Here is a 26701-nt window from a genome sequence, read left to right as displayed (position 1 = left end):
AAAAAAAAATTAAATTTAGTTCACCTTTCTGTAACACAAGACATCCATGTATTTTCTTTGTTTTATTTTGCGTAAATATACGCACGATAATATTCTAGCGATAGTGGAAGCTCCAATCTAAGTGAAACTGTCTCTGTTGTCCCCATAATCTTTATCTTTATTTCTATTGCTAGAGTGGTATTCATATCTATACTATAGTTTTAGGCTCCTTTAGTTGTATACCAGCAAAAGCATTATTCAGCACTGGTGTAGCAAGAAAGCTCAGTCGCTTAAGAGTGGCGTGGGAAGCGAAACAAATCGACGTGTATGACCCTGAAGTGAAGACGTACACCTTTAAAGTGAATGCAAACCGGAGGTGAAACAGATTTATAGTGAAGCAAATCACCCTAATAGTGAAGTCAAACACTTCTTAATTGAAGCCGTTTTCATGAAACAAAGGCACGCATCGTCAAAATTCTTGACAAGGAGTACCGTGGTCGACAAAAGGAAAATCAAAGAGACGATGTACTTCACACGTCAACCTCCGACTTTAATGAAAGTGTTGGGCTTAGAATGTCTCGCCTTTGTAACACGCCCTACAGCTGCTTCAAGTAATGTCGTACACCACGCCCGTATTTTTTCCTTTCTCTCTTTCTCCTCACTGACTAGTAGGTGTTTTGCTCTGGAAAATGGCAGTGTAGACGAGGAATACGAAAGGGCACCATGAACACCACCACGAACACCCTGCCCGCGCTGAAATCGAGCTTTTTATCAGTGTTATTTTGTTTTGTGCTTGGAATTACGGTACAAGCGGTTCTAAAAGCAGCTGGGAGGCAAATCTAAGTTCTGGGAGAGGTAAGACCGATACAGGACAAGGAAATCATCGTCATTAACGAAGCCTTCGTCGTATAATAGTAGAACAAAGTCCCTGGTTTCCTTGAACGAAGCCATTTTTGTAAAGACACGTAGAGGCTGCACACCCCGTCGCCGTTAAGCGAAATCTCAATCCGTTTGAGTTGTGCAGGAAAACCGGCGCCGTTGTCAGCCTAGTTCCTCACGGCCAAAGCAGCCGTAGTAGTAGCTCGCTGCAGCGTATCTTAAAGTTTCTATTGATATGTACAATAGCCGTTTTCGCGGTTACATTTGCTCATTTACATTACAATAAAATCTGGCATGTATGTGAGGCAATTTCGGGCTATTTTGCAGTTTTAGCCCGAAATTGCCTCGCATCCACGTTGGATTACATTGTAATGCAAATGAGAAAAATTAACCGTGAAAAGGGCTATTGTACGTCTGACCGTTCTGCCCGATGCAAACTGAAGACAGACAGTTACAGAAGACTTCACTGAATTCGTAATTCTTAGGAAACATCAAATCTTGTCTGCTGCTCAACTTTACTCTTCAATTTCTATTTTAGAACACAGGATCGCCATGTAAGGTGAGTTCAGGGTTATTTCACGATTCCACCAGGTGAATCAACTGGTGGCAAATGTCAGCTCCTTGCATTTGATATCTCGATTTGGCCCGATATAATTAATGAGTACAAGGGTAAAAAGAAAAAAAAAAATTCAGCCCGACGTTGAAATACAAATTAAATCACGGCGATTTTCATCCTCGGGTTACAAATGAAGTAGAAATCGTCCCAACAAATCTTACTGTATACGTATGAGTCAACAGATCCGTAGATGACAAATTATACAGACTAAATGCGCTGCGAAATTTACGCGCGCAAATAAAAAGTATGGAAAACGTAGAGAGGGCTAAGGTCTGCAAAACTGAAAAAAAAAAAAAAAAAAAAATTGAACAAGATAGGGTATGGATATAGTTAGCTCCCGTTAAAAAACCTATTTCACCTTTTCTCTAGCAGAAGGCGTCCATACATTTTCAATAATTATATTTGTGGGTAAATAAACGCACGGTTGTCCATGTTTTCCCCTAAAAGTTTGTCTAATTTTAGAGAGAGATTCATATATTCCGTAGTTTTAAGACTCCTTCAGGTGTATACCAGCAATAGCATTATTCAGCGCTAGTGCAGCAAGAAAGCTCAGTCGCTTAAAAGAAATTATTTTGATAATTTTGACTCCGAAAATTATTTCTGAAGCCGCATGAAACGCGTTTGTCATTCAGTTCAATATTCTGTTGACAAAAAATTGATTTGGCGGGAACGCACAATAATTAAGTACTTTAATTTATGCAATTTGCGACACTGCACAATTCCGTAACGCATGAAATGAATCGGCATTTTATATGCGTATGTCGTTGGTCCGCTTTCGAAGGCTTGTTTGGTATCAAGTGTTCTTTCCAAAACATTGTTTATCGGATCACCATTACTGACTAAAACGGTGTGCGTTCACAGAATCAGCCAGAGTTGATTATTCCAATGTTAAACTGCAGTACAAACCGAGTATTACAACGTCCTTTTCTACGCCGAAAGATCAGTCAAGTGAGACGTGCAACATTTGTAAACAGTTAAAACTTAATTATGTTTTGCACGTGTTAATCCAGAATTGTCAACAAATGAACGAAGCACAAGCATAGATCATTATCCATACTGATGTTCATGGAGGGGGTGGGGGTGGGGGGTTTGTCAGTCGGTCGAGAACGGGACATCGTTAGTCGAGAAGCGTCAATGTGCTTAAATCTAACGTGACGAGAAAAGAGAGAAAAAACACGTTTAAAGTGGCAACGTATTTTTAAATTTAGTTAAAACCGAGACAAGAAGATGGCAAATCCTAGTCTGAGGGTGCGTCCCTTTGGGGTGATCAGGATCAGGATCAGTGATCCAAGATCACTCGGATCATGGCGCATCAAAGGAACCGATGAATCCACTCTGGTCACGGATTCATCGGTTCCTTTGATGCACCACGATCCAAGTGATCTTGAATCACTGATCCTGATCCACATCACCCCAAAAGAACGCACCCATATGTCCATTTTTTTTTTCTCTCAATGAAGCGAAGCGAGCGCGGACAGAAACGGAGCGCAAAGGCGACTGATTACCCTAATGCATTCGCTGCCACTCAGTGCCCCGCTGTTATAATTTTTTTTAGGGTTAGGGTTATTTTTTTCGAGCCCTCGACGATGCTAGAGGAAACAAAAAGGCCTGTGTATAGGAAAGGTTGAGCTTTACCAGTGAGATTTAAAAACAGTTGGAAACCTTATAAGATACGAGGAATTCGACGATGCAAACAAGGCTAGAGACCATCAAAGCCTTGTTTGTGTCCTCAGTTCAGTGTCCATTTACCAAATCAATGAAGTCATTTTTTTTTATCTTCATTAGATTCTGAGCCATGAAAAGAAGTGGATACAAAAAGATCATCGACAGAGACAGTAAAGACAATTTAAATATTTTATCCCCCCTTTTCTTTCAATGGATGAATGAAGTCGTCAAGATAGGCAGTGAACGAACTTTAGAAAACGATGATTTTGTGCCGCTTTCCAAAGAAAACCAAACCCGTCCAGCGACAGAAAAGCTCCAAACAAAATGGAATGACGAGAAAGCAAGCTGCAAACGTGACGGCAAAAAACCGAAGCTCTGGAGAAGCGTCATTAAAACAGTGTCTGTAAAAGAAGCTTTCATCATTGTCTTGACTGGGTTTTTGGATTCAGTTTGTCGCATTCTTCAACCCTTGTTTCTTGGATTTGTTGTTTCAGCATTAATTTCAGCAGAGGAGCCACAGAAAAATGTTCTTCTTTACATTTGTGCATTAGCAATGGCTGCTAATTATTTTATCAAGAACATCTGCATGCATCAGTATTTTTACAGGAGTGCATTGCTGGGTGTTAAACTTTGCAGTGCCTTGAAGGGCCTCGTCTACATAAAGGTAACTTAAGATAATGTACCTCAAACAGAGATTATGCAGTCCCATTACCGGGGGGAAGGGGGAGGGGTCTAAGTAACCCTTATCCCATTAATGTTTGGCCTATATATCCCCGTATCCCGTTAATTTGATCTTTCACGATTGACAATTTTCCCACTCAAAATCCCCGGGATATTTGTTTTAAATATCCCATATTCATTAATTTCCCCTTCAAGTATCCCGTATCCCGTTCAATTTTTGTCTTAAGATCCCGTGTCCCGAAAACCATGGCCTTAATTAATAGCCTCAGTAATGGATGACGACAACAGTAATAATGATACTTAAATACCTAATATCAGGGAGCGCGGAGACCATTTTAAAGTATTAGGGCTAAAAACTCTGGCTAATACTACCGGCCAATATTACTTTCAAGTAGTAAAATCCATATTTTATCCATACCAAATGGAGCCCTAGAAAATCAATCCCAGCAATAAAAGTGATAGGGCTGTAGCCCTACCAGCCCCTCCGCGGTCCCTGAATATTGTGGCATATCAGCCGCGTTTGGTCGAACCATGGTTCGTCAATATATAGCAGCTGTAAGCGAGGCTGGAGGTGACCTAGCTTTGACACAAACCTTTCCACTTGTGGCGCGGGTTTTGTTGACGTGGATAGCAAAAACGGCTCTACACGGATTTCCATCCTACTCGAAAACTTCCACGCAACGCGCGGGACTAGAACTGGGTACCATTTCTAAAAATAACTTGAGACGGTTTCTCTTGAGAATAAGACCTACATGGAGGACCCACTCTCTAATCATATCTATGACAAAATTCTCGATCGTGATTGGTTCTCCGCGGGCCTATTTCACTTAATCGGCGCGCGATCACGTGGTTCTCAAATTGCAGGTTTCCAATTACAACAAGTTGTAATCAGGTGCCGGTAATTGGATACCTTCGCTATTCGCACGTCGATTACTCAGAATATTTCCTACAACTTTTAAAACTTATGGAAAGCGTTACTCACTTTTTCGCTCAAACGAAGTTCTCCAAAGACTTTCTTAATAGTACAATTCAGGGAGTAATCGTGCTCTTAATTTCAAATCGGCCTTGCGCTTCGCGCTCGACCAATTTTGAAATTACTTGCGGGATTACTCCCTGGATTGTACCCCTCTCGATTCAAATATTTTACCCACCTTTCATCCTCTTTTGGCTCCATCCATGAAGTAAGTTTCTTGACTTAAGTTTTATTTTTTCCTGTTTTTAGACCACTCTTCTCAGCAAGCAAACATTAATGGGTTTTACCACTGGCCATGTGATTGATCTCGTGTCTAATGATGTGCAGCGAATGGAAGAAGCTCCCAAGTGGATCGCCCACGTAGTTCCTTTGACCTCTGACATTATTGTAGCCACGTGTTTAGTCGTGTACCTGATTGGTTGGCAGGCACTTATGGGAGTCCTTTTTCTGCTATTCCTCATACCATATTTAGTCCTGTTATCCTCTGCAAGTGCACAACTACGCCTGCGCACAGCTGATGTGTCTGACCAACGCATCTCTACCATCAATGAGGCCGTTGGCGGAATCCGCGCTATCAAAACGCATGCGTGGGAGAACGAGTATCGAGACGAGATAAAAATTACACGAAGGTAAACGGTTGTCATTTTGTCTCGTAAACGTCTATTTTTAAGGTTTAAAGGGAGAAAAATGCGCCGGCATGGACCACTTAGGAAAAAACTCCAGTTACTATTTCAAGTTCATCTTCTGTGGCGTTCGTATTCCCACTAAGGCTCCCCTTCTCTATCAACCCCCACCCCTTCCCCCTCTCAAACCACGCTTTACAATAATGTAATAATAGGTTTTGGTCTGGGAAAGTACTTCCTTAGTTTAATTTAGATGAGCTCGCTGGTTGCAGGAAAGTCAGTTTCTCTCACAACAAATATAGTATTAGGAAATCAATCATAGAACCGGCAGAATGCTTGTAGCATCTACTTCGAAGACCATGACCAAAACATAGTACAGTGTGGGCTGGTGGCAAACAGTGTTTCAACACCGAGGGCGTAACCTGAAAAATAGTTCGCAAAACATCTGCATGAATGAATATATTTTAGCATATATGAGGTGCAAGTAAATATATGAGATATCATATAATTGAACTGCGAAGAACGATATTAAGACATGATTGATCATCACAGTTATGAACAAAAATTAAGCAGTTGTGAAATTAAGCCTGCAAAGAATTTAGGCTTGAACGGGATTTGAACCCATGACCTCTGCGATACCGGTCCAGTGCCCTACCAACTGAGCTATCAAGCCAACTGGGAGCTGGTCACACTGTGAGTTCGGTTGTAATATTCGTATTACGAACTAGGTAAAACGTATATTTGTAATATACGTTTTGGTCATATTCGTAACACAAAATGCCTGCTGATTTGTTTTCAGAAATGAAATCAGCATCATCCATAAGAAGAATATAATTCTTTCAGCTTTAGCTGGCTTGGAATACGCACCTGCTGCTATGGCGACCCTGGTGTCTGTCATCTCTCTTGTGTTAACTGACCAGCCCATCACACCTGTTAATGCCTTTATGCTGCTCGCTTTCATCAATATTCTACGACTGGGCGTATCCCATCGCTTAGCTCAAGGTCTGCTGGCAACATACGAGGCATATGTGTCTTTGAACAGAATAGAGAATTTTCTTCTTTTAGACAATCTACAATCCCTTTCATGTAATCGGTACTCAGAGGGCACAAATGACCCCTTAGAAAGTTCGGGAAAGATTGGAAGTGGTCAGATATTTGATCGAGAAGAAACTCCAAAAGCTCTCCGGAGCCTTGATGAACTTAAGGGCAAACCGGCAGTCTGCGTGTCAAATTTGACATACAAACCATTCGAGCGAGAAATGAAAGCTATTCTACAAGATGTAGGATTCACTACAACTCCAGGAGGTTTGACAATAATTACAGGACCGGTGGGCAGTGGAAAATCGACGCTACTCTCAGCGATCGCTGGCGAAGTATCAGACATAAGCGGAATAGTCACCTGCCGAGGGAGTCTTGTCTATGTGCCTCAGATAGCCTGGATCTTTTCCGGAACCATAAGTGAAAACGTTTTGTTCGGTCAGGCATATAACGAAGACAAATACAACAGTGTTCTTAACTCTTGTGCACTAATGAAAGACGTCCAACAATTCCCTGATTACGACCAGACGGTTGTTGGTGAATGTGGTGCAGTTCTAAGTGGAGGCCAGCGGGCAAGAGTAAGTTTAGCACGTGCAGTGTACGCCGATGCAGACATTTACTTGTTGGACGACCCTCTGACTGCTGTGGATTTTAAGGTTGGTCAACATATCTTTAGACAATGTATTAAAGGTTTACTGGGCGATAAAACCCGGGTTCTCATCTGTCACGAAGAGCGATATATGAAAGAAGCTGATGAAGTTATTGTGCTTGATAAAGGTCTCGTGCTCGGCAAAGGTCGTTTTATTGAGCTTCAAGAGAAAAACATTTTAAGTATAGCGGCTGATCCACTTTGCAAGACCGTTCTGGAGATAAACGAATCCGATGGCGTGGTTGAAAAAAAAGGAGACAAAAGTTATTTTGCTGATGCTCGTGCAGGCAATGAAGCCAGAAGTCTTCAAATAGAGGAAGAAGATCGTGTAATTGGAGTCGTGTCATCCAAGCTTTACTGGAACTACTTCAGAAGTGGCGTGCATTCCTTAGTGCTACTGGCTATAGTCTTGCTGTGTGTCATTGCTCAAGGTAAGCTAACACTAGCCACATTATAGTGTTGTATCGATACCACAGTTATCTCCACTTTTTCAGTAATTTATCATGACATTGAATATGTGTGCTTCTGTCTCCCAGCAATGGCAGTTGCTCCCGATGTGTGGCTCTCCTATTTGACAAAGGAACATCACAAAAATCAAAGAGACCCAGTCAACTTAACCATCTATGGTTGCCTTGTTGTTGGCTCCTTCATATTTGCCATCTTCAGAGGGTACGGATTCCTTTCGATTTCCTTGAAATGTTCTGAACGCCTTCATGACAAAATCGTGGTGGCTATTTTACAAGCACCGGTTCTGTTCTTTGACTCGAATCCCGTGGGCAGAATTCTTAATCGATTCTCTAAAGATGTGGGCTGCATGGATGAACTATTACCAAAAACATTTCTGATGGCAATCCAGTACAGCTCAGTGACGTTTGCATCCTGTCTTTTGCCGATTGTGGCAAATTACTGGCTACTGGCTGCAATTGTGCCGCTGATTGCAATAATCGTCTACATTGGAAGGTATTACTTGAAGACCTCCAGACAGTTGAAAAGGCTTGAGTCTGTAAACCGTAGTCCAGTCTTCTCGCACATTTCGGAGACACTGAATGGCCTGGACACCATAAGAACAAGAGGACGACAAAAAGATTTTTTGCATCAGTTTTACAGGTATACATTCGATTTCATCTCCGATTAGCTGATAAGTATTTTTTTTTTGATTGCCATCTCGTACTTTTTCTGTAATTCACACAATCATTCACTTACTCACTTACTATAGCTAAATCCACCTAACCTCTTCCTACAACCAACACACGTTGGGGTTTTAGGGCTTTGAAGTAATATATCAAACCAGAAAGACCGTGTTTGATCACATCACACAACGAGAAAAGATTCGAAAACACGACGCCTGCAGGAGTGTTTTGACGAACTTCGAAGTTTTTGGAAATGTGGTCAAGAGTTTCTTTGATATACCTTCTCAATCAAAACAAAAACTTAGCAGAAAACGTAGAAATAAAATCGTACAAATTTATGCTAATTAAGACCGGATATTCAAACACTGTTACGGCCATGATTTCCTTTATTTAAACTAGATGAATTATTGGTGAGCCTGAGTACGGATTTTATTTAACCTTATTGCACCTTGAGCACAGTTGGCAGTTGACCAGTATGTATCACAATACGACTTACTACCATTAAATATCTTTCTGCAGACATCAAGATACTCATAACCAGACGTTTGTCATGGTAGTGGCTTGTGAACGTTGGTTCTCCCTTCGCGTGGCTGTTCTTAGTTCTTTGTTTATAGGCTCAGTGGCATTAGCAGCCGTTTTGGTTTCCCAAGATGCTGGTAAGAGAGAACACAGTATAAACGTTTAAATACGTCAGTGATTTAAGTTCTGCTGTCATTCAACGGCATTGTGAAAAAAATACCTTGTGGTTGTTCGAGAACAGAGTTCTAGGAAAGCTACGATCTTAGAGGAACAGATGAGACTGTAGGGCTGCAAGCTATAGATTTAAAAAAAACAGGGGCCGTCACCTGGGGTTCCATAATCTGCATAATAGAGATTGAAGCTCTGAAGTGACGTTGTAAGATATTGGTTTAGTTAGTGTATGTTGCGCTACGATACTAAAGTTTCTGAATTGGAAATAGCTAGTTTAGGATGGGGTAGGAGATTTTGGTGCCTGGCTTAGAATAGGGTTGCAAAATCAAGCTGATCATGGTCTAGTTTAGGGTAAGGGTTTCAGTGTGCCAGCGGCACACCCCTACCCAAAGATTTGTAGAGTCCCACCTGGGCTTTTACTTAGCATAACATAAGCCATGCTCTCTTGTCCCACGAAGAAAGGAAAGAAATTTTCAGACTATACTTTAAAGCTTAGGGAGTACAGACTTGTCGGTTATGCTTATAGAAGCTAGGAACGTAGAATGGAAATCGTATAGAAGCTAGGAACGTAGAATGAAAACCGTACATCTGCACTGTCCTCAAAATTTCACATTTGCCTTCGAGTCTTCACATAAAGGACCCAAGCCTTCAAGATCACAGAAATGTGGTCTTAAATTTTCAAACCTCAAGTGGGCCTATTGGTTCCACTACACATTTTGTGCAGTAATATCTTTGGTATATAAGAGTGTGGACTATGAAAAAATGTGGTTCATTTACTGTTTTCCGACACCACAAAAGGTTGCCGATCAGTCAGGGAAAAGTCAGTGCAAAATCGTATATGTACGTAACGAATCGTGAGACAGCCTTCTTTGCTTAAGGACATTATATTAAGTTCATCTAAAATTTTACGCCACCTGTCCCAATTTCCATTTCCTAACTCCTTTGTTTCCGTTTCCTTTGAAAAATTATTCTCAAGTTTCCGAGAAAATGGCTTTGCGTTACGTTACAGGTAACGCCATATTTCTGATCCATCCTCTCATCCATCATAACTCTCGACCAATAAGCGCACTAAGGTTCTCTCTCTGGGAGGTGTTGTGGCCTCATGGCTAGTGCGCTCGTCTCCGGATCGAGCGGTCCGGGTGCCAGCCCTGGCCGGGGACAATGCGTTTTGTTTTTGGGCAAGACACTTTACTCTCGCAGTGCCTGTCTCTAGCCAGGTGTATAAATGGGTATTACATGGCAAATTAACTTTAATGCTGGGGATGACCCTGCAACTAGCATCCCATCCAGGGGGTGATAGAAATACTCCTAAATGCTTCTACAGAAATCTACGGCCTGAAGGGCCACTTGGCTCGTATACGGACTTTACCTCACCTACCTTTACCTAAGTTTTCTTAAGACTCACCCTTATCCTAAGCCAACTCTTACGCGGTACCTAAGATCTCTTTAAACTGATACCAGCTTTTGTTTACCCAGCTTTTGCCGGCCTTGCACTGGCTTACGTCATCGAGATTGGCGACGTCACTGAGTACGCTGTGAGGAAATCATCAGAAGTCGAAAATTTAATGACGTCCATTGAACGAGTTATGACGTACACTAAGATTGACTTTGAGCCTGGATACAAAGAAGAACAGCTTCCCCCAGAACACTGGCCACCAGAAGGAAATATCACATTCAAAGACGTGTCGTTGACATATTACCCGGGGGGGCCTCAAGTTTTGGAGAATATAAATCTCGAGATCAAGGGAGGAGAAAAGATCGGTGTTGCAGGACGCACGGGTGCTGGGAAATCATCTTTTGTAGCAGCTCTTTTACGCATGCCTGACGCTGTTGGTGACGTAATTATCGACGGTGTTCGATTAAAGGAGATAAACCTCCAAGAGGCGAGACGATGTGTATCTGTTCTTGGCCAAAGTCCTGTTCTCTTTAGTGGATCACTGAGGAGAAATCTTGATCTTATGGGACAGTTTCAGGATGTAGATTTGTGGCGGGCATTAGATGAAGTGCGACTGAAGCAGATGGTGGAAAATCTGGAAGGACAACTGGACTACGAGTTGTTGGAACGCGGTACAAATGTCAGCGTAGGAGAACGGCAATTAATCTGTCTGGCTCGCGTGCTCTTACAGCAAAACAAGATCATTATCTTGGATGAGCCTACTGCGCACGTGGATCCAGACACAGAACAAACAATCTGGAACACGGTGCGAGAGAAACTGAGGAACTCAACAGTTATCACTATAGCTCATCGTTTGAACACCATCAAAGACTGTGACAAGATCCTTGTTTTCAGGGAGGGGAAGGTAGTTGAGGTTGGCACCTTTGATGCGCTACTGAAAAGCGAAGGAAGTGAACTGAGTGAACTTGCTCAAGCTTCAGACGACGGAAATTAAAGTAACCTCTGGTACCGGTCCAGAATTTGACTCTAGCCACAAGCTTTCAATTTTTTTGGAGAATAATATTCCTTAGTTCGTGATGATCTATATGTGAAATAAACCGCACATCTGAACTATACCCCGTTACCAAGTATCCCGATGAGACCTTAGTTGCAACAAAATAGTTCTGGTGTTCAGATTTAAGGTGGCTTGCAACATTTCCAGCGTTTTTCAGCAGTTCTACTTTGATGAATAGTATGCTACCCCTCCTTTCAGTTGAATTTAGAGCCACCTTAATTTTTCGTAAAACTTTGGGGGCTTTGAACCCCTCCTAAAAGCTGCGGTGAACGTGGACATCGCGGGTGTGTATCAAACAATTTAGTTGTGATCAGAGGCGGCCCAAAAGAAATTTAAGGTTTCTGATGGTCTCGTGGTCTTTTTCTTTATAACTGATCGAGAAATATCAACGTTATTTTAGCTCGCTGTATAAGTTCTTGAAAAGGGTGGAGGGATTACACCGTAGAACTCCGAAAGTAACGGTTGAAGGTGGTAACTGTAAGGGGTCTAGATCACGTTTTACGGGAAATAAAAAAGTCTTTCATAATTCAGGGGAAGTAAGAAAAGACTGCATCTCAAATATCACACACAAAAAAAACAGGTCAAAATGTTTCACTAGAACTTGCAAAATTAATGAGATTTTGAAAGTCAATGTTATTTCTCTACTTCTTTCTCCCACAAGCGGCAATAGGAGAGCCATGCTCTACTGAAGACTAATGTAGAGGGATCGACGGGGATTTTCTATTTCACATTTCATGGGAAAAAATAAGTCCATTCACGAATCACAAAAATATATATCCTCTATTAACCTCGAGGTCAGCTCTCATTATTTTCGAATTTAGCAGGCCAAAAGCGCGCTACTTTCGGCTAACCGTTTAACCTCGTTCCCAGGGGTGTCTTCCCGCCCTACCAGAGCGAGAGAGAAAGGTAGGGATGAGGGACCCTGGGAATGAGGTTGGTAACCGTTATTTTGGTACCGTTACGTATGATCATAACCATGGGAGGCGCGGTGACCCGTGGTTAGTCAGCGGTCGACTCCGGATCGAGTGATTCGGGTTCGAGCCCTGGACGGGGACATTGTGTTGTGTTCTTAGGAAAAACACTTAAATCTCACAGTGCCTCTCTCTACCCAGGTGTATAAATGGATACCGGCAAATTTAATGCTGGGGGTAAACCTGCGATGGACTAGCATCCCATCGGGGGGGGGGAGTAGAAATTCTCCTAGTCGCTTCATACCACAGAACCCGGGATAAGCTCCGGCCTTTTGGGCCACTTGGCTCGTATGCAGACTTTTTACTTACGTACGATCATAGCAGTGTAATTTTCATTTTGATGAAGAGTTCAGCCCGGTTTCCTCTTTTTCTGTATTCGTTTACTACATAATACGACCACAAACAAAATCTCTTATCGGAGTGTCAAACCGGTGTGTCAATTCATTTTGTTTGTCGTGTTAGCAGTAAAACTTGCTCGCTAGTTTCATGTAAATGTATATGGTATGACTGTTCGTGCCATATTCCTTGTAGTTTAATTCGTCGATTTGATTGCGGAAAAATAGTGAGTTCACACTGCTATAAAACCGGCTTCTGTAAACTTTCCATAAGGTGTAATTTGATGATGGTTCTACTCATGATGGTTCTACTTTTTTCTTTAAAAATAAAGTTTAATCTCGGAAACTCGAATTTACGCCTTTTTTCGACTCTTCGACTCGAATCGACTATTGCCTCGTTTTGCAAATGACTATTGAACTTTCGACTCGACAAGAACTTTTAATCGACTTTGTATTACAAAAACTTATACTGGTTTCATATCACGTGGTGCGTGGGCCGGAGTTCGGCGATTTCAACATCGCACTGTTATCATGGAAAGACCTTTTAACTTGGTAGAGACAGTTGCTTGGAATTAATTTACAGCCTTAGGCCCCGTCTACACGACACCTGGGAAATTTGAAAAGAGTGTGTTCACTTTGAAAACGCATCACATGTTTTCCGTTCACTCTACGCGGGAGAAATTTGAAGACGGCGCTTTCGCTCTGAAAAGGTATCAAATGCCAGCTCCTTTCACACTACGCCGGAAAAATTTGAAAATGCAACAATCACCGGTGACAGAAAAGCTTGAGTGCACCCTTGAAAGTTAGGGTTAATCACACGATTATCGTGTTGCCATCGTTTTCGCAAACCTCCGTTTTCCAAATGTTTTCCGTCCATACAAAAATGCAAAGCTGGTGTTTTGAAATTCCTCCGGTTTAAAGAAAAGCTCCGTTTTCGTCGGAAAATTTCTCCGGATTAATGTGGACGGTAAAGCTGCGCTTTCAAATTTCTTCGACGTTAGACGGTAAAGTAGGCGGAGCCTTAGTCATTTCATCGCAATTTCCGCACAAAAACAGCAAACGATTGTTTGGTATTCACTATCACTGTATACTATACTATTCACAGCCAAATTGTATTGCTATGCGCTTCCCGCGTTTTGTGCAATTTTACATTAAAATGAATCGTGTGTGTGTGTGTGTGTGTGTGTGTGTGGGGGGGGGGGGGGGGCAGCGCTACGTTTCAGGAGGTAGGAGGTAGGAGGGCAAGGTTGTTGGAGTTATTTTCCGGGCAGCGGGTTTGTTAGTTATGGTACAGGAAAACATCAGCCTTGAAACATAGTTATGATTGTTACAAGGATTACCGAACGAATCAGCGACAGTGCAAATGCCAATTATCTGATTCAAAATATCTCGTGAACGCTTAGCACTTCTAAGAACGTTCCAGACAGTGACCTTGACACTACTTCAAGTCTGACTTGATTTAGTGAGTGTCTCTTACAGGAACCATTTTAGTCTACCGCGCTTTACAATCTTTGTTTACAGAAGAGCAGTGTTAAAAAGTGGGAGTCCATTAGTATTGTCTGGATACAGCACGAAAAATAAATATTCTTTTAATTTCCATTTTACACACCCACTGTGCTTTGTCAGCATCTGACTCATAGCCTAAAACGATCAGAACAAAAACTTGATACAGATGATTACATAAATATTGTCCACGAACAGGCTTACAGATGAGATTATATTTCAATCACCGCCTTTCTTTCGCAGATTTAGCCGGCCGCACGCGCGTGTAATCTCTATGGTCAACGTATCTGCAGCGATATATAGAGCAAACGAGAAAACAATTAACCAAATTTGAATAAGGGAAGAGAAAGATCAAAACGGAAAACTTGAAATGGAAAAGGGAAAACGTGCGGTTAGCACTGCCTGACCGACAGAAGCCTGTCCCAGAAGTGTCAGTTGTTTCCGGGTCATGTGTTAGAACAACAGCCAACTGTACATAACACTTACGCGACGTGCTTGTAGCAGATATAAAGTACTTACGTAATGAATGATTTGATTCGCACGCGTGAACTCGCTGAATAATTTAACGATGACAATCTTGTCAATTGACGAGGGTACGATTTGTGGAAAGCATTCAAAAGAGTTGGAGAGAATTTGAGAAGAGATATTGACCAGACATTTATGCGTTTATGTGTTGAAGAAACCAGGGCACTGAAAGCATCGATATAAATGTTTGTTTGATTGTAACGCATTATGGATGCGAACAAGCTCTGAAAGGTTCACGCAAGATATTGGAAGTTTTCACTGCTAGGGTACTATTAGGTGCTTACTATGAGTTGGAAAAGTCTTTTGCAGAACGCACTTCCAATTACAGTTTTGTTATTAGCAACCTTCGACCTTGGAGAAACTGCGTTATCACCCTGCACAAGCAACGTAAACGCAGTTCTTTCATTGCCGTGTAAGTTTTCACCGGGAATTCATTCTTACACGACACTGACTATCAGCACCGAAATTTTCTTAGAGACAAACTCGAGCTCTTCGCAGCATGTTTTTAATGTCTCTCAGACGGTTGACATTCAAACCAAGGCAATTTTAATCCTCGATTACAACAGGGTGAGCGGCAGCAATTACGGCGCTGGTGTAAATGGAGGCAGTGGCAGCTCTGGAGGTAGCTACGGTGGAAGAGCAGGAGCTGCGTCTAACACGCCATTATCTGCATCTCAGTCTGAAGCGTACGGCAGCGCCTTCGCCGTAGACCAGCCCGGGAGTTGGGGTGGTGGTGACCCCAGCTCGCGTGGAAAAGGAGGGGGATACCTAAAGATGTACGCTCGTAAGCTCATACTTGACGGAACAGTGCAGGCAAACGGAGGGCGCGCGCAGCTGAATGATGGAGGCGGTAGTGGAGGCGGCGTTTCCATACACTGTTTCGAAATCGATGGCAACGGCAGAGTGAAAGCATCTGGAGGGATGGGAAGTGGCAAAGGAGGTGGTGGTAGTGGAGGAAGGATCTCAGTGCAGTATCAACATGGATCCTTTGGTGGCCAAGCACAAGCGTACGGTGGGAAAACAGGTAATGCTAACAATGTTGAACGCGAGTTTTGGACTTCCGCTTTCACGGTTGCTAACGAAGTAAGTCAAATTCATTTTGCCAATATATCGGAGCATTTTTCCTGACGTGACATGATATGACATGACACTAATAGAGTTGTTAATCAGTAAGAAAACTATTATCTTACAAGTTAATCCCTAACTTTGTTGGCTTTTCCACTGAAAGCTGACAAAACAAAAAAGCAAACTTTCCAAAGTTTGTTCTTGCGTCAAAGGTGTTTGTGGGCCATCAAATTTATGCATAATCTACTCTTGTGTAATGTTGACTGTCGGTTATCACACATTTTAACCTTCATTTGTACATGTAAATCTTGAACGTTGGACACTATGCCCCATTATGTGTGCCACAGTTTGATAAGAGCAATTGAGCTGGTTATAAATGTTGTTGATACATTCAGCTATAACTTTGATCAAATAGCGAAACAATTCAGGCATGAAATTAGAACGATTATTCTGAAACAAACTTCATACGAGAATTGAATTTCGCAGGAAAATTCAATCCTCACTGCCATTTGTTATTAAAGAGATGCGCCCGAACACAACTTGTCAAAAGCGGAACTTTTTCAACATCAGGTTTCATCCGAGGAATGTCTCAAAACATCCTTGTCAATTAAGATCGCTTTCGTAGTGTAAACAAGAGTCGTTAATCCTGAAGGGTCACTCTTTGACAGCCTTGGTCATTTTTCTGGCATTCTTTTCATATTAGAGACGGAAAAAATAGAAATGGGGGAGGGGCAATGTAGGCTTCGTATAATTTATTTCCAATATTGACTGTTTATGCTTGATGGAATTGAAAATGCATGAGTGTATGTTAAAGATTTTTTTTAAAGAGAATTACAAGATGAGAATGAAGTATTTAGGAAAGCAATTGTTTCCAGGATTAAGATTAAAAAGAGATATACTGTATTTATAAATAGTTAGAGCTTGTGAGACCTTGTAATAAAGTCAAGAATGTAGCATACCATGCCACTTGACGGCTGTCATCCTTGGACAACAATACGACATGTTTTCCGACCAACTAGTCTGATTGTGGTTCAGTCAGTCACGGAGAACGCTTATTATCGCACGTGCGGTCTGATATCGAGTTGTCAAAACCTCAATACGTTTTGCCACTTGCACTTCAGAGTACTGTGTTGTTGTTGCGGGGCATTCACTTTGCTTTTAACTTGTAAAAAATTATTTTGCCGTATCCACTTTGTAGCAAACGTGGCCGTGAAGTTCCTTATTTCCTTTAATATTTATTTCCACTTGTTCTGCTCTGCTCTGCCCACGCGTACGCCCTGAGAGCCCAATCAGTTAAGATGACGTCAGCACCTAGCAAAGCCGATAAAAAAGTGGCTCGAGTAATAATTAACTTAAGTGCATGAAGCCACTCTTGAAAGGAAACTTTCCCCCATAACAATATAGAGCCTTTTGCTATCTTCTCTCAGATGCAATACGTTCGATGTGATTGGTCAATTTTACTGCCCTGTTTCACAGTACGTGCCGTCCACTTTCCCCTCATTGATTTAAAATGTTTACCTTTTGGTACAGAGAGAGGGTAAATATTTCATCAAGTTCTTTTTTGTTAGTTCGTGCTTTCAGACACATATCTCCCTTTTCCTTGTTGATTTAGGGCTCACGTGCTTTGTTCTTGAGTCATAAAGCCATGACCTCCCCACCTCCCCCCCCCACAAAAAAAAACAAAAAACAAAAACAAATCAAAAAGAAGTTAAATGTAATTTTACTGACCTCGAGCTGATTACTAAAAATTATCACTAGGTAATTAACACGGGATTCTCAAGGTATCATTAACTACTTATTAACCTCGTACGTTCGGTCTTTACGGGTAAATCTCAAACCTCGGCCTTGCCGTATTGACCTCGCTATCGTTCGGTCATTACAAGACTTAACTCTCGGTTAATAAGTAGTTAATAATGCGATGATAACAACTTCAGTGCAAAAATCCTGGAGAGGATTCGTTCACTGCAGCAAATTAAAATGTTGTCGAAAAACAAAAAACAACGAAAATTTAAGGTGGCACTGATCCCTATCTACAGAATGTTTTTAAACTTTGCCAAAAGGTGCGTCTTATCATGCTTAAAAAGTTGATAATATATAATAAAAAAAATTCACCCAGCCGTTTTTGAATTATAAACCCCTAAAGCTGTAATTAAGGGTGTTTTTGGGAGGTCATACTGTTGCTATGGTAACCTATTGTGTCACAAAAATGATAGTAAGTGTTCGCCAATGATTGGGCAGTTTTTTGATACCATGATTGTAGCATCAAGTGATAAAGAGTGTTTTTAACGACCCATTAAAATCTAAGTGCTGGTAACTGTTTTGAGCCACCCCAAGTATTATGTTTTAATCAGATTCTTTGACAGATTCGATCGTTTCTATCTTTTATTATTTGGTATGAATGTTTTCACAACTCTCTTTTTTTGAAAAATAAAGGATTTGAATAGATCCGAGATGACTAACCATTATGTTTTTTTTCCTTTTTCAGAAAATGAAGTGAGCGCACAGGGCGTGGCAGCAGGTTCTACAACCTTATCTGCAAATTCCGTAAAGACGATCAATCGGAACCCTCCTTTATCCGACATTGTCTACTCTCCCCAACATGCCAAATTAAACTACCAAGGGGGCAACGGAGGGTGGATGCCAGCGACCAATAATATTGGAACCGAATGGTTGCAGGTAGGCACATTGTTTATTCCATTGAAAGTAATTCAGATTCATGACTAGATTTTGCATAAGTCCATTTCTGAGCACCTTTTTTTCCGAATCAGTCTTCCTCTCTTTAAAATTTTGTTCTACTGGTTAAACCGTCATACCACTTTTTTAGTTGATCGATTACTTGGCTTTAAAACATTTAGCTATTTTTCAACTTTGGATTTGATAAACGTAAATTCACTGCCGTAGCGAGTTTGCCGCGGTTAATAACTTAATTATTAACTTGAGTTGACACAGCCGATCTTTAGAAAGTAGACCAACAGCCAGTCTTTATAAAATAATACCTTTGTATTTGGCTACAATCCTTCAATACCCTATTGTTTCACTGGTGGCCGAACTGCTGTGGAAAGATTTTGGAGGAGCGGAAGCGCAACCAAATTAATTTTATGGAAGAAGTCGAAAAGGCACCATAGCAAATTTCCACTTAGTTGGAAAGATATTCGTTTAGTTTACCCAAAATGGTCCTACTAGGTTACTGAAACAGTATTATTAAACTTGGCAGTCGTGTTTGAACCTGATGAGGCGTGGGGTGAAGATGTCTGGGACCAGGGAGGGGGACTTCAACACAAAAAGGACGGGGTGTCTGGGTGCTCCTCGTACCTTTTTGGGGTTAAAAAAGCGGGTATGGACCCTTTTAGGGTGTTCAGCCTCAAAGGGTCCACGGCATGAGCTTTCGCGGTACCTTTTAGGGTATTGAGCCGAAAAAGGTCAGTAATGTGTTAATTTGTTGCTTTAGAATTGGTACCTCTTAGCCGTCAGAGCTAGGGGTGAAAAAAATCTCAAGCCACGCCCACACAAAACAGGGTCTTGGTGCCTCTTAAGGCCTAGGGGCTCTTTTCAAAATTTCTGACGAGCACCCCCCTCTCTTATATATTGGAGTCGTCCTCCCGCTTCTCTTCCGCTTACGCCTCTTATTTCAGTATTAGGTTCGGATGACTACGTTGGGGAGGAAGGGAGGGAGGGTTACAACGCTAGTAAATGCTGTTTGAGCGGTACTCAGTGTGGTAGGGATGAAGGTCGTCCTTGAACTTCGGGATATGCGAAGTATGGGTGATATGCAAAGTTCCCAATATCTTTTATTTCTGGTTTCCCAGGAAATTTTTTCTCTCGGTTCGCGGTAAAATGCTTAAATTCCCGGTAAATAAATTAGCTGTTTTCCCGAAACAGCGCTTGTTAGAGTAGTCACCCCCGTGGTGACTCGCCATTTCATGGCCCTGAGCTCATGCATGTCTCATGTTTTTAGCGCCAAACCAGCCATGATGGGCTACTAATTATTTCATTTGTAATGGTCCTCACCAGGTTCAGCTGTCCAAGGAGGCTTACATAACTGACGTGGCTACTCAAGGCCGCTATCTAGGCACCCAGTACACCAAGTCTTACTCACTGCAGTATCTCGATCCTGATATTTCGCCAGCAACATGGAGAAACGTTAAGGTCAGTAAACCATGAACACGAGCGTAAGCGAAATTCGCGTACAAATCAGACTTTTTCTGTTCCTTTGCTCTCAGCCGAAGTCAACCTCGTAGGCGAAAGGTAAACACTGAGTGGGGTAGACTCAGTGGGCTTTCTGTTCACGAAGTCACGTTTGCGTCACACAACATGTGGCATCTAATAGATCGTCTACATCTATAGACAGTCCCCGAGTTTTCGCAGCTCTGAGACATTCTACGTTGAGACTACGTTAAGGAAAGACTGGAAAGCTTAAGTCTCATCGAAAGATAGTATATGACGTGTTCATATGATGCACTGTTGCATTATTACCTCTTTTTAATCCAAATCTAGGCAGCTATTGTAGGTACTTGATATTGGATCGACAACTGGGTCGAAGAGTTTCTGTTAATACACTGTTTATCATCGTGAGTTTCTTCGCATTTCTTATTATTTTTACTTTTGAAAAATTTACAGGAGAATGGTGAAGTGAAAACCTTTGCAGGAAACACTGACACGAACACAGTAAAGAAAAATGCTCTCCCGGCGGAGGTATACACGAAAGCAATTCGCTTTTATCCCAAGTCATACAACGTTGGAATCGCGCTAAGAGTGGAACTTTATGGATACCCAGCAGGTAAGATGAATTATTTTACCTGTACAGCTGATTGAGGATAACTTCATAATAAGCCTTGGAACCTTTATAGATGCGTGAATTCGTTGTAGCCGAATTAAAGGCCGTCTTTGACAGGATGACAGCGGGCCTTCGGTGCTGGGTGCCATTTTCATTGAAAGAAGTTCCCGCCAATTCACGTCACACAAGGTGTCACGTTCAAGTACACTTACGGTGTCACGATATATTGAGGAGTTTTACGATGTACAGAATTACCCTCAAATCACCCAATAAGGAGGACGATGGTTTAATCTTTGGAGAATATTTACTAGATCATCTATAGCATTTGCATAAAGAATATCTGACGGAACTTTCGTAGGCCTCGTTTAAAAGCAGATAGGGTCAGATAGGGTAATCCTGGTGCTAGGATTACCCTAGCAGTAGGGTTTCCATCAACGCGTTTACCAAGCTGCTAGGATAACTCTGGCGTAACGCTAGGGTTAAGTTACCCAAGCTGCCTTGTAAACGTTCTGCTAGGGATATTTTACTGGTTTAATTTCCAGACCCTTTGAATGTTTTTCTGAAGTTTGTCTTCCGTTCTCTTTCTAGTAATCTCCTCTCGAATATACGTTCCTCTGCCACTTAACTGTATGGCCAGGTTTTCATCTTAATCTTTTTCATCAAATAAATTTCACATGCCGCGTGTGCTGAATTGTATTGCGAGGCCTTTTCAACTTGTTGTCGTTGTCTTACAATACTACTAGGGAGTTTAAGAAACCAGGACGCGACGCCGAGGACAACGTCGATTAAAAAATGATTTTATATTTTACCTACGAATCTCGCTATACTCTCAAGTCATTTTCCTGTGTTTCTCAGTGTCAAATCTATGACGAAACTGAATCTGGGACAGGGCAAAACATTTGAATTAAAAAAAAAATTAGCCGTCGTGGTTCACGTTCTCTGGACAGTGCGGAATTTGGTCATTTCACGTTGTTGTTTTGCAGAGGACGGAAGAGAAATGTACCAAGAGTTATAACGCACGTGCACAGCCATTGGTTTGCTCATTAAACCTGTTGTTTAGCGACGTTCCCTTTGCCGTTGCCGTCGTGGTTTTCTTAAAATCCCTAATAAGAGGGTAATACGACCGCTTTCCATGACACTGGAAACATTGGAAAGCCGTAGTAACAGGAAGCACAGACAGAAAAATCTAGCTTCTTAGCAAAACTCCTCAATTGTCGACCATTTTGTTTACACAAAGTTGTCCTAGGTGGTAGGGTACGCTACCTGTGAAAGTTTGCTTGTAAACCCAGGCTCAGTACCTGTGATCCTCCTGATAGGGCAACCCTTAGCAGGAGGGTTACCCTTCCTGCTTCTAAACAGGTCCAGGGGTAGTCCCTTATTTGGGCTATATAGGTTCGTACGGCCCCAAAGGATAGGGTTTTTCAGCCGTTTTGGTCATAAATAGGGTATCGATTTTGGTCATTTTGGTCATAAATAGGGTATGGTTTGTACACTCTAGTTTTGAATTGGGTACGTTTTTGAGAAAAAACTATTTTTTCATCATCATAGATAAGACCATCAACAAAATCCTTTGATAATATAACTTAAGTTTAGCGCAACTGTGTGGGCCGCACCGGTCATAAATAGAGTATCGAAGTTTTGGTCAGGTCATAAATAGGGTAGGGAAAATCGTCGATTTTGGTCATAGATAGGGTAAGGGTTATGGGATGCGGGCTCACCCAATTTTTCTGGGACCACCCCCCCCCTCCCCCGCGGGTTAATAGGGCCTTAATACGAACATAGACCAGATGCATGTAACAAAAATGGAAGGCAGAGGTCTTTAAAAACGCTCGCTTGGATCAAACCGTTTATCAAATGTATGTTTGTATTCATCGCAGATCTTTCCAGCAATCCTGGTTGCACTTATGTACTTCCTGAAGGTAAGCATCCTTAGTTTATGCGAACTGCACACAAGTTACCTTTACCTACAAGGTCGATGGCATTTGCCCTTTACGTAAAAAGTCGATAGTTTATTTTTGATGCTTTGATTGTTGCGATCGGTAGACATTGATTATTTGACTTAAATATATCCGATCTTTAGGTTTTTTGTTCACTGAATTTTCGGTGGCATCTGTCCACCTTCATCAGAGTGATAAATGGATGTTCGTTATAACGTAGCTGGCTTTTTACGCGCTTGAACACGCGTGAAGACTTAAAACTGGAAACAAAGGAGTATAAGCGCACTGAAAGACTTTTCTATCATTCACCACGTTTGCGTCAATCGTTGAGTGCCACGACTCTAACAGAATTTCTTAATTCCTCGTTCGAGGATCGTGGGGTCTCGTGGGTGGATGTCATGATCAGTTGTTTTATCGCTGATTCTCCGTTGCAAGCGCGGCCAAGGTCGTGTTCGGCTCCGCGTGAGCTCCATGAGCGCTTACCTTCACCTAGCTTCTTTTTTTTTCTAGCTTCACTCAGGTGAAGTCCGTGACCTAACTTCGTGTGACTTGCCCCGTGATCTCGACAGCAAATTTGCCCAAAAATCATAGCCTATGCATAGAGAAATTGGTACTATTTTCTCGTTTCCCTCCTTACTGGGAAGCTTTCATCTGGTAATTCCTCTTCCAAAATCGTGCCACACGATCAGTATTTGACTAATGTAGACGAAAGAAAATTAGTTGTTGAACTACATACAATCGTGGACAAAAGTCCTTGGGACACTTATGTAATGTAACGAATTATCTGTGTTTTAGTACTGAAGTTTGAAAAAAACGCTGCTATATCCTTTAGAAACGCGTTGCTGTCCCCCCTCCCCACTCAACACAATGTTGAAAATCAGGTGAAATTGCAGGTACTAGTTTTTAACAATGTATGGGGGGTGGGGGGCGAGGTTAGGCAGGTGAAGTTGTATTCGCGTCTGGCGTGTGCGCAAAAGCGCCAAAAGTGCAAATTTGTCTCAAGACTTTTGTCCATGATTGGCGATTGAATCATAGCCTCAGTGAGCAGCCTTCTTACTTCGTAAAAGCTTTAAGCTGAAAAATTTCATAGTGATGACGTAGTCTCACTACAATCATGGGGATTGAGAGATTCTCGCCGATATAAACTTTCTTTTCTCTCGTAAGTTCTCGCGCGTTTAGAGATGCGCCACACTCGCGTTTTAGGCGCGGGGATCCCAACCAATGCTTACCTAACCTTTTAAAGATGCTACTTTTAGCCCTCCCCCAAATCTACACACATGTATTTCACTTGTGGAAGTCTATTGATTTGAACAGTGCTTGGGTGAGAGATTCTTGCACCTATCAACTTTCTTTTCTCTTGTAAGTTTTCGCACGTTTAGAGATGCGCCACACTCGCGTTTTAGGTGCGGGGATGCTAACCAATGCTTACCTAACTTTTTAAAGCTGCTACTTTTAGCCCTCGCCCAAATCTACACACGTGTATTTCACTTGTGGTATTCTATCGATTTGCACAGTGTTTAGGTTGGAGATTCTCGCCCTTTTATATTTTTTTGCTCTAGCGTGTTTTCGCGCGTTTAGAGATACGACACGCTCGCGTTTTAGGTGCGGGGATCCCAACCAATGCTTTCCTGACTTTTTTTAACATGCTATTTTTAGCTCTCCCCCAAATCTACACGCGTGTATTTCACTTGTGGATGTCTATCGATTTGCACAGTGTTTAGGTTGGAGATTCTCGCCCATGTCAACTTTCTTTTCTTTCGTAAGTTCTAGCGCGTTTAGAGATGCGCCGCACTCGCGTTTTAGGTACGGGGATGCCAACCAATGCCTACCTAACCTTTTAAAGATGCTGCTTTTAGCCCTCCCCCAAATCTACACACGTGTATTTCACTTGTGGAAGTCTATCGATTTGCACAGTTTTTAGGTTGGAGATTCTCGCCCATATCAACTTTCTTTTCTCTCGTAAGTTGTCGCGCGTTTAGAGATGCGCTACACTCGCGGTGTAGGTGCGGGGATCTCAACCAATGCTTACCTAACTTTTTAAAGATGCTACTTTTAGCCCTCGCCCAAATCTACACACGTGTATTTCACTTGTGGTAGTCTGTCGCTTTGGACAATGCTTGGGTTGGAGATTGTCGCCCATTTATATGTTTTTTTGCTCTCGCGTGTTTTCGCGCGTTTAGAGATACGCCACACTCGCGATTTCGGTGTCAGCAAACTATGCTTACTGGACTTTTTGAAGATGCGAGATTTGGCTCTTTGTCAAATCTACACACGTATGTTTCACTTGTGGAAGTCTATCGATTTGGAAAGTGTTTGGGTTGGAGATTTTCGCTCATATCAACTTTCTTTTCTCTCGCAAGTTCTCGTGCATTTAGAGATGCGCCACACTCGCGTTTTAGGTGCGGGGATCCCAAGCAATGCTTCCCTAACTTTTTCAAGATGCTACTTTTAGCCCTCTCCCAAATCTACACACGTGTATTTCACTTGTGGAAGTCTATCGATTTGGACAGTGCTTGGGTGAGAGATTCCCGCCCTTATTAACTTTCTTTTTTCTCGTAAGTTCTTGCACGCTTAGAGACGCGTCACACTCGCTTTCTAGGTGCAGGAATCCTAACCAATGCTTCCCTAACTTTTTAAAGATGCTACTTTTAGCCCTGTTCCAAATCTACACACGTGTATTTCATTGGTGGAAGTCTATTGATTTGGACAGTGTTTGGGTAAGAGATTCTCGCCTATATACACTTTCTTTTCTCTTTTAAGTTCTTGCGCGTTTAGAGATGCGCCACAGTCGCGGTTTTGATGTCGGATCTTAAACTATGTTCACTGTACTTTTTTAAGATGCTAGATTTAGCCCTTTCTCAAATCTACACACGTGTACTTCACTTGTGGAAGTCTGTCGCTTTGGACAATGCCTGGGTTAAAGAATCTCGCCCATTTATATCTTTTCTTCAGTCGCGTGTTTTCGCGCGTTTAGCCATGCGGCAAACTCGCCTTTTTGGTGTGGGGATCCCAAACTATGCTTACAAGGCTCTTTGAAAATGGTAGTTTTGGCCCTCCTCCAGATCTATGCAAACGTATTTCACTTGTGCAACTCTATCAATTTGGACAGTGCTTAGGTTGGAGATTCTCGCTCATATCGACTTTCTTTTCTCTCGTTAGTTCTCGCGCGTTTAGAGATGCCCCACATTCGCGTTTTAGGTGCGGGGATCCTACGCAGTGCTTACCTAACTTTTTAAAGATGCAACTTTTAGCCCTCCCCAAAATCTACACACGTACATTTAACTTGTGGAAGTCTATCGATTTGGACAGTGCTTGGGTGAGAGATTCTCGCCCATATCAACTTTCTTCTCTCTAGTAAGTTTTCGCGCGTTTGGAGATGCGCCCCACTCGTAGTTTTAGTGTCGGCATCTCAAACTATGCTTAGTGGAGTTTTTAAAGATGCTAGATTTAGCCCTTTCTCAAATCTACACAGGTGTATTTCACTTGTGGAAGTCTATCGATTTGGACAGTGCTGAAAGTCGCCGAGACCGGGCTACGCACAGCGTGATTCTGACAAACTTTGGGTCGATTTTCAGGAACTTGGGCGATATTTCAGAGTCCCAGGGTCTCTAGACTAATTCGAGAAGACTTTGGTTTCCAGTGAAATGGACAGAGGAAAAATTTTTGAACGCTTGGTTATGAGCACTTTGAGCACTGTCCAAATCAATAGACTTCCACAAGTGAAATACACGTGTGTAGATTTGGGGGCAGGGCTAAAAGTAGCATCTTTAAAAAGTTAGGTAGCACTGGTTGGGATCCCCGCACCTAAAACGCGAGTGTGGCGCATCTCTGAACGCGCGAGAACTTACGAGAGAAAAGAAAGTTGATATGTGCGAGAATCTCCAACCTAAGCACTGTCCAAATCGATTGACTTCCACAAGTGAAATACGTTTGTGTAGATTTGGTGGAGGGCCAAAACTAGCATTTGTTAAGAGCCCGTAAGCATAGTTTGGAATCTCTACACCAAAAACGCGGGTGTGCGGCATCGCTAAACGTGCGAAAACACGCCAGTGAAAAAAAGATATAAATGGGCGAGAATCTTTATCCCAGGCATTATCCATAACGAGAGACTTCCACAAGTGAAATACACGTGTGTATGTTTGAGAAAGGGCCAAATCTAGCATTTTTAAAGAGTCTAGTAAGCATAGTTTGAGATCACGACACCAAAATCGCGATTGT

General features: G+C 42.0%; 2 protein-coding genes across 2 annotated transcripts in view; both read left to right on the top strand.

The window, feature by feature from the left end:
• The first annotated feature begins 2918 nt into the window (after positions 1-2918).
• On the top strand, positions 2919-11918 carry LOC110049831 (ATP-binding cassette sub-family C member 4-like). The gene is made up of 6 exons (XM_089290562.1): positions 2919-3803; positions 5043-5422; positions 6216-7534; positions 7640-8210; positions 8753-8889; positions 10400-11918. The coding sequence occupies exons 1-6, from the start codon at positions 3270-3272 to the stop codon at positions 11311-11313; spliced, it is 3855 nt and encodes a 1284-aa protein (XP_089146688.1). The 5' UTR covers positions 2919-3269; the 3' UTR covers positions 11314-11918.
• A 2736-nt stretch (positions 11919-14654) lies between these two features.
• Positions 14655-26701, top strand: part of LOC110049839 (uncharacterized) — a 116880-nt gene continuing 104833 nt past the window's right edge. Inside the window, exons 1-5 of the mRNA XM_089290559.1 lie at positions 14655-15731; positions 18258-18448; positions 19784-19918; positions 20390-20549; positions 22424-22465. Of these exons, the coding sequence (XP_089146685.1) occupies positions 14993-15731; positions 18258-18448; positions 19784-19918; positions 20390-20549; positions 22424-22465 (1267 nt within the window). The 5' untranslated portion in view covers positions 14655-14992. The remainder of the gene's footprint in view (positions 15732-18257; positions 18449-19783; positions 19919-20389; positions 20550-22423; positions 22466-26701) is intronic.

This window comes from Orbicella faveolata, unplaced genomic scaffold, assembly GCF_042242905.1.
Source record: "Orbicella faveolata isolate gen_17 unplaced genomic scaffold, um_ofav_v1 contig_2, whole genome shotgun sequence".
NCBI lineage: Eukaryota > Metazoa > Cnidaria > Anthozoa > Scleractinia > Merulinidae > Orbicella > Orbicella faveolata.
This window is presented reverse-complemented; position numbering and strand designations above follow the sequence as displayed.

Excerpts from the sequence above, each read along its gene's own strand:
- LOC110049831 (XM_089290562.1), top strand. The coding sequence starts at position 3,270 with ATGAAAAGAAGTGGATACAAAAAGATCATCGACAGAGACAGTAAAGAC. Across the intron at positions 8,211-8,752 it reads TTTTTGCATCAGTTTTACAG|ACATCAAGATACTCATAACC; the intron begins GTATACATTCGA and ends ATCTTTCTGCAG. Across the intron at positions 8,890-10,399 it reads TTTGGTTTCCCAAGATGCTG|CTTTTGCCGGCCTTGCACTG; the intron begins GTAAGAGAGAAC and ends TTGTTTACCCAG.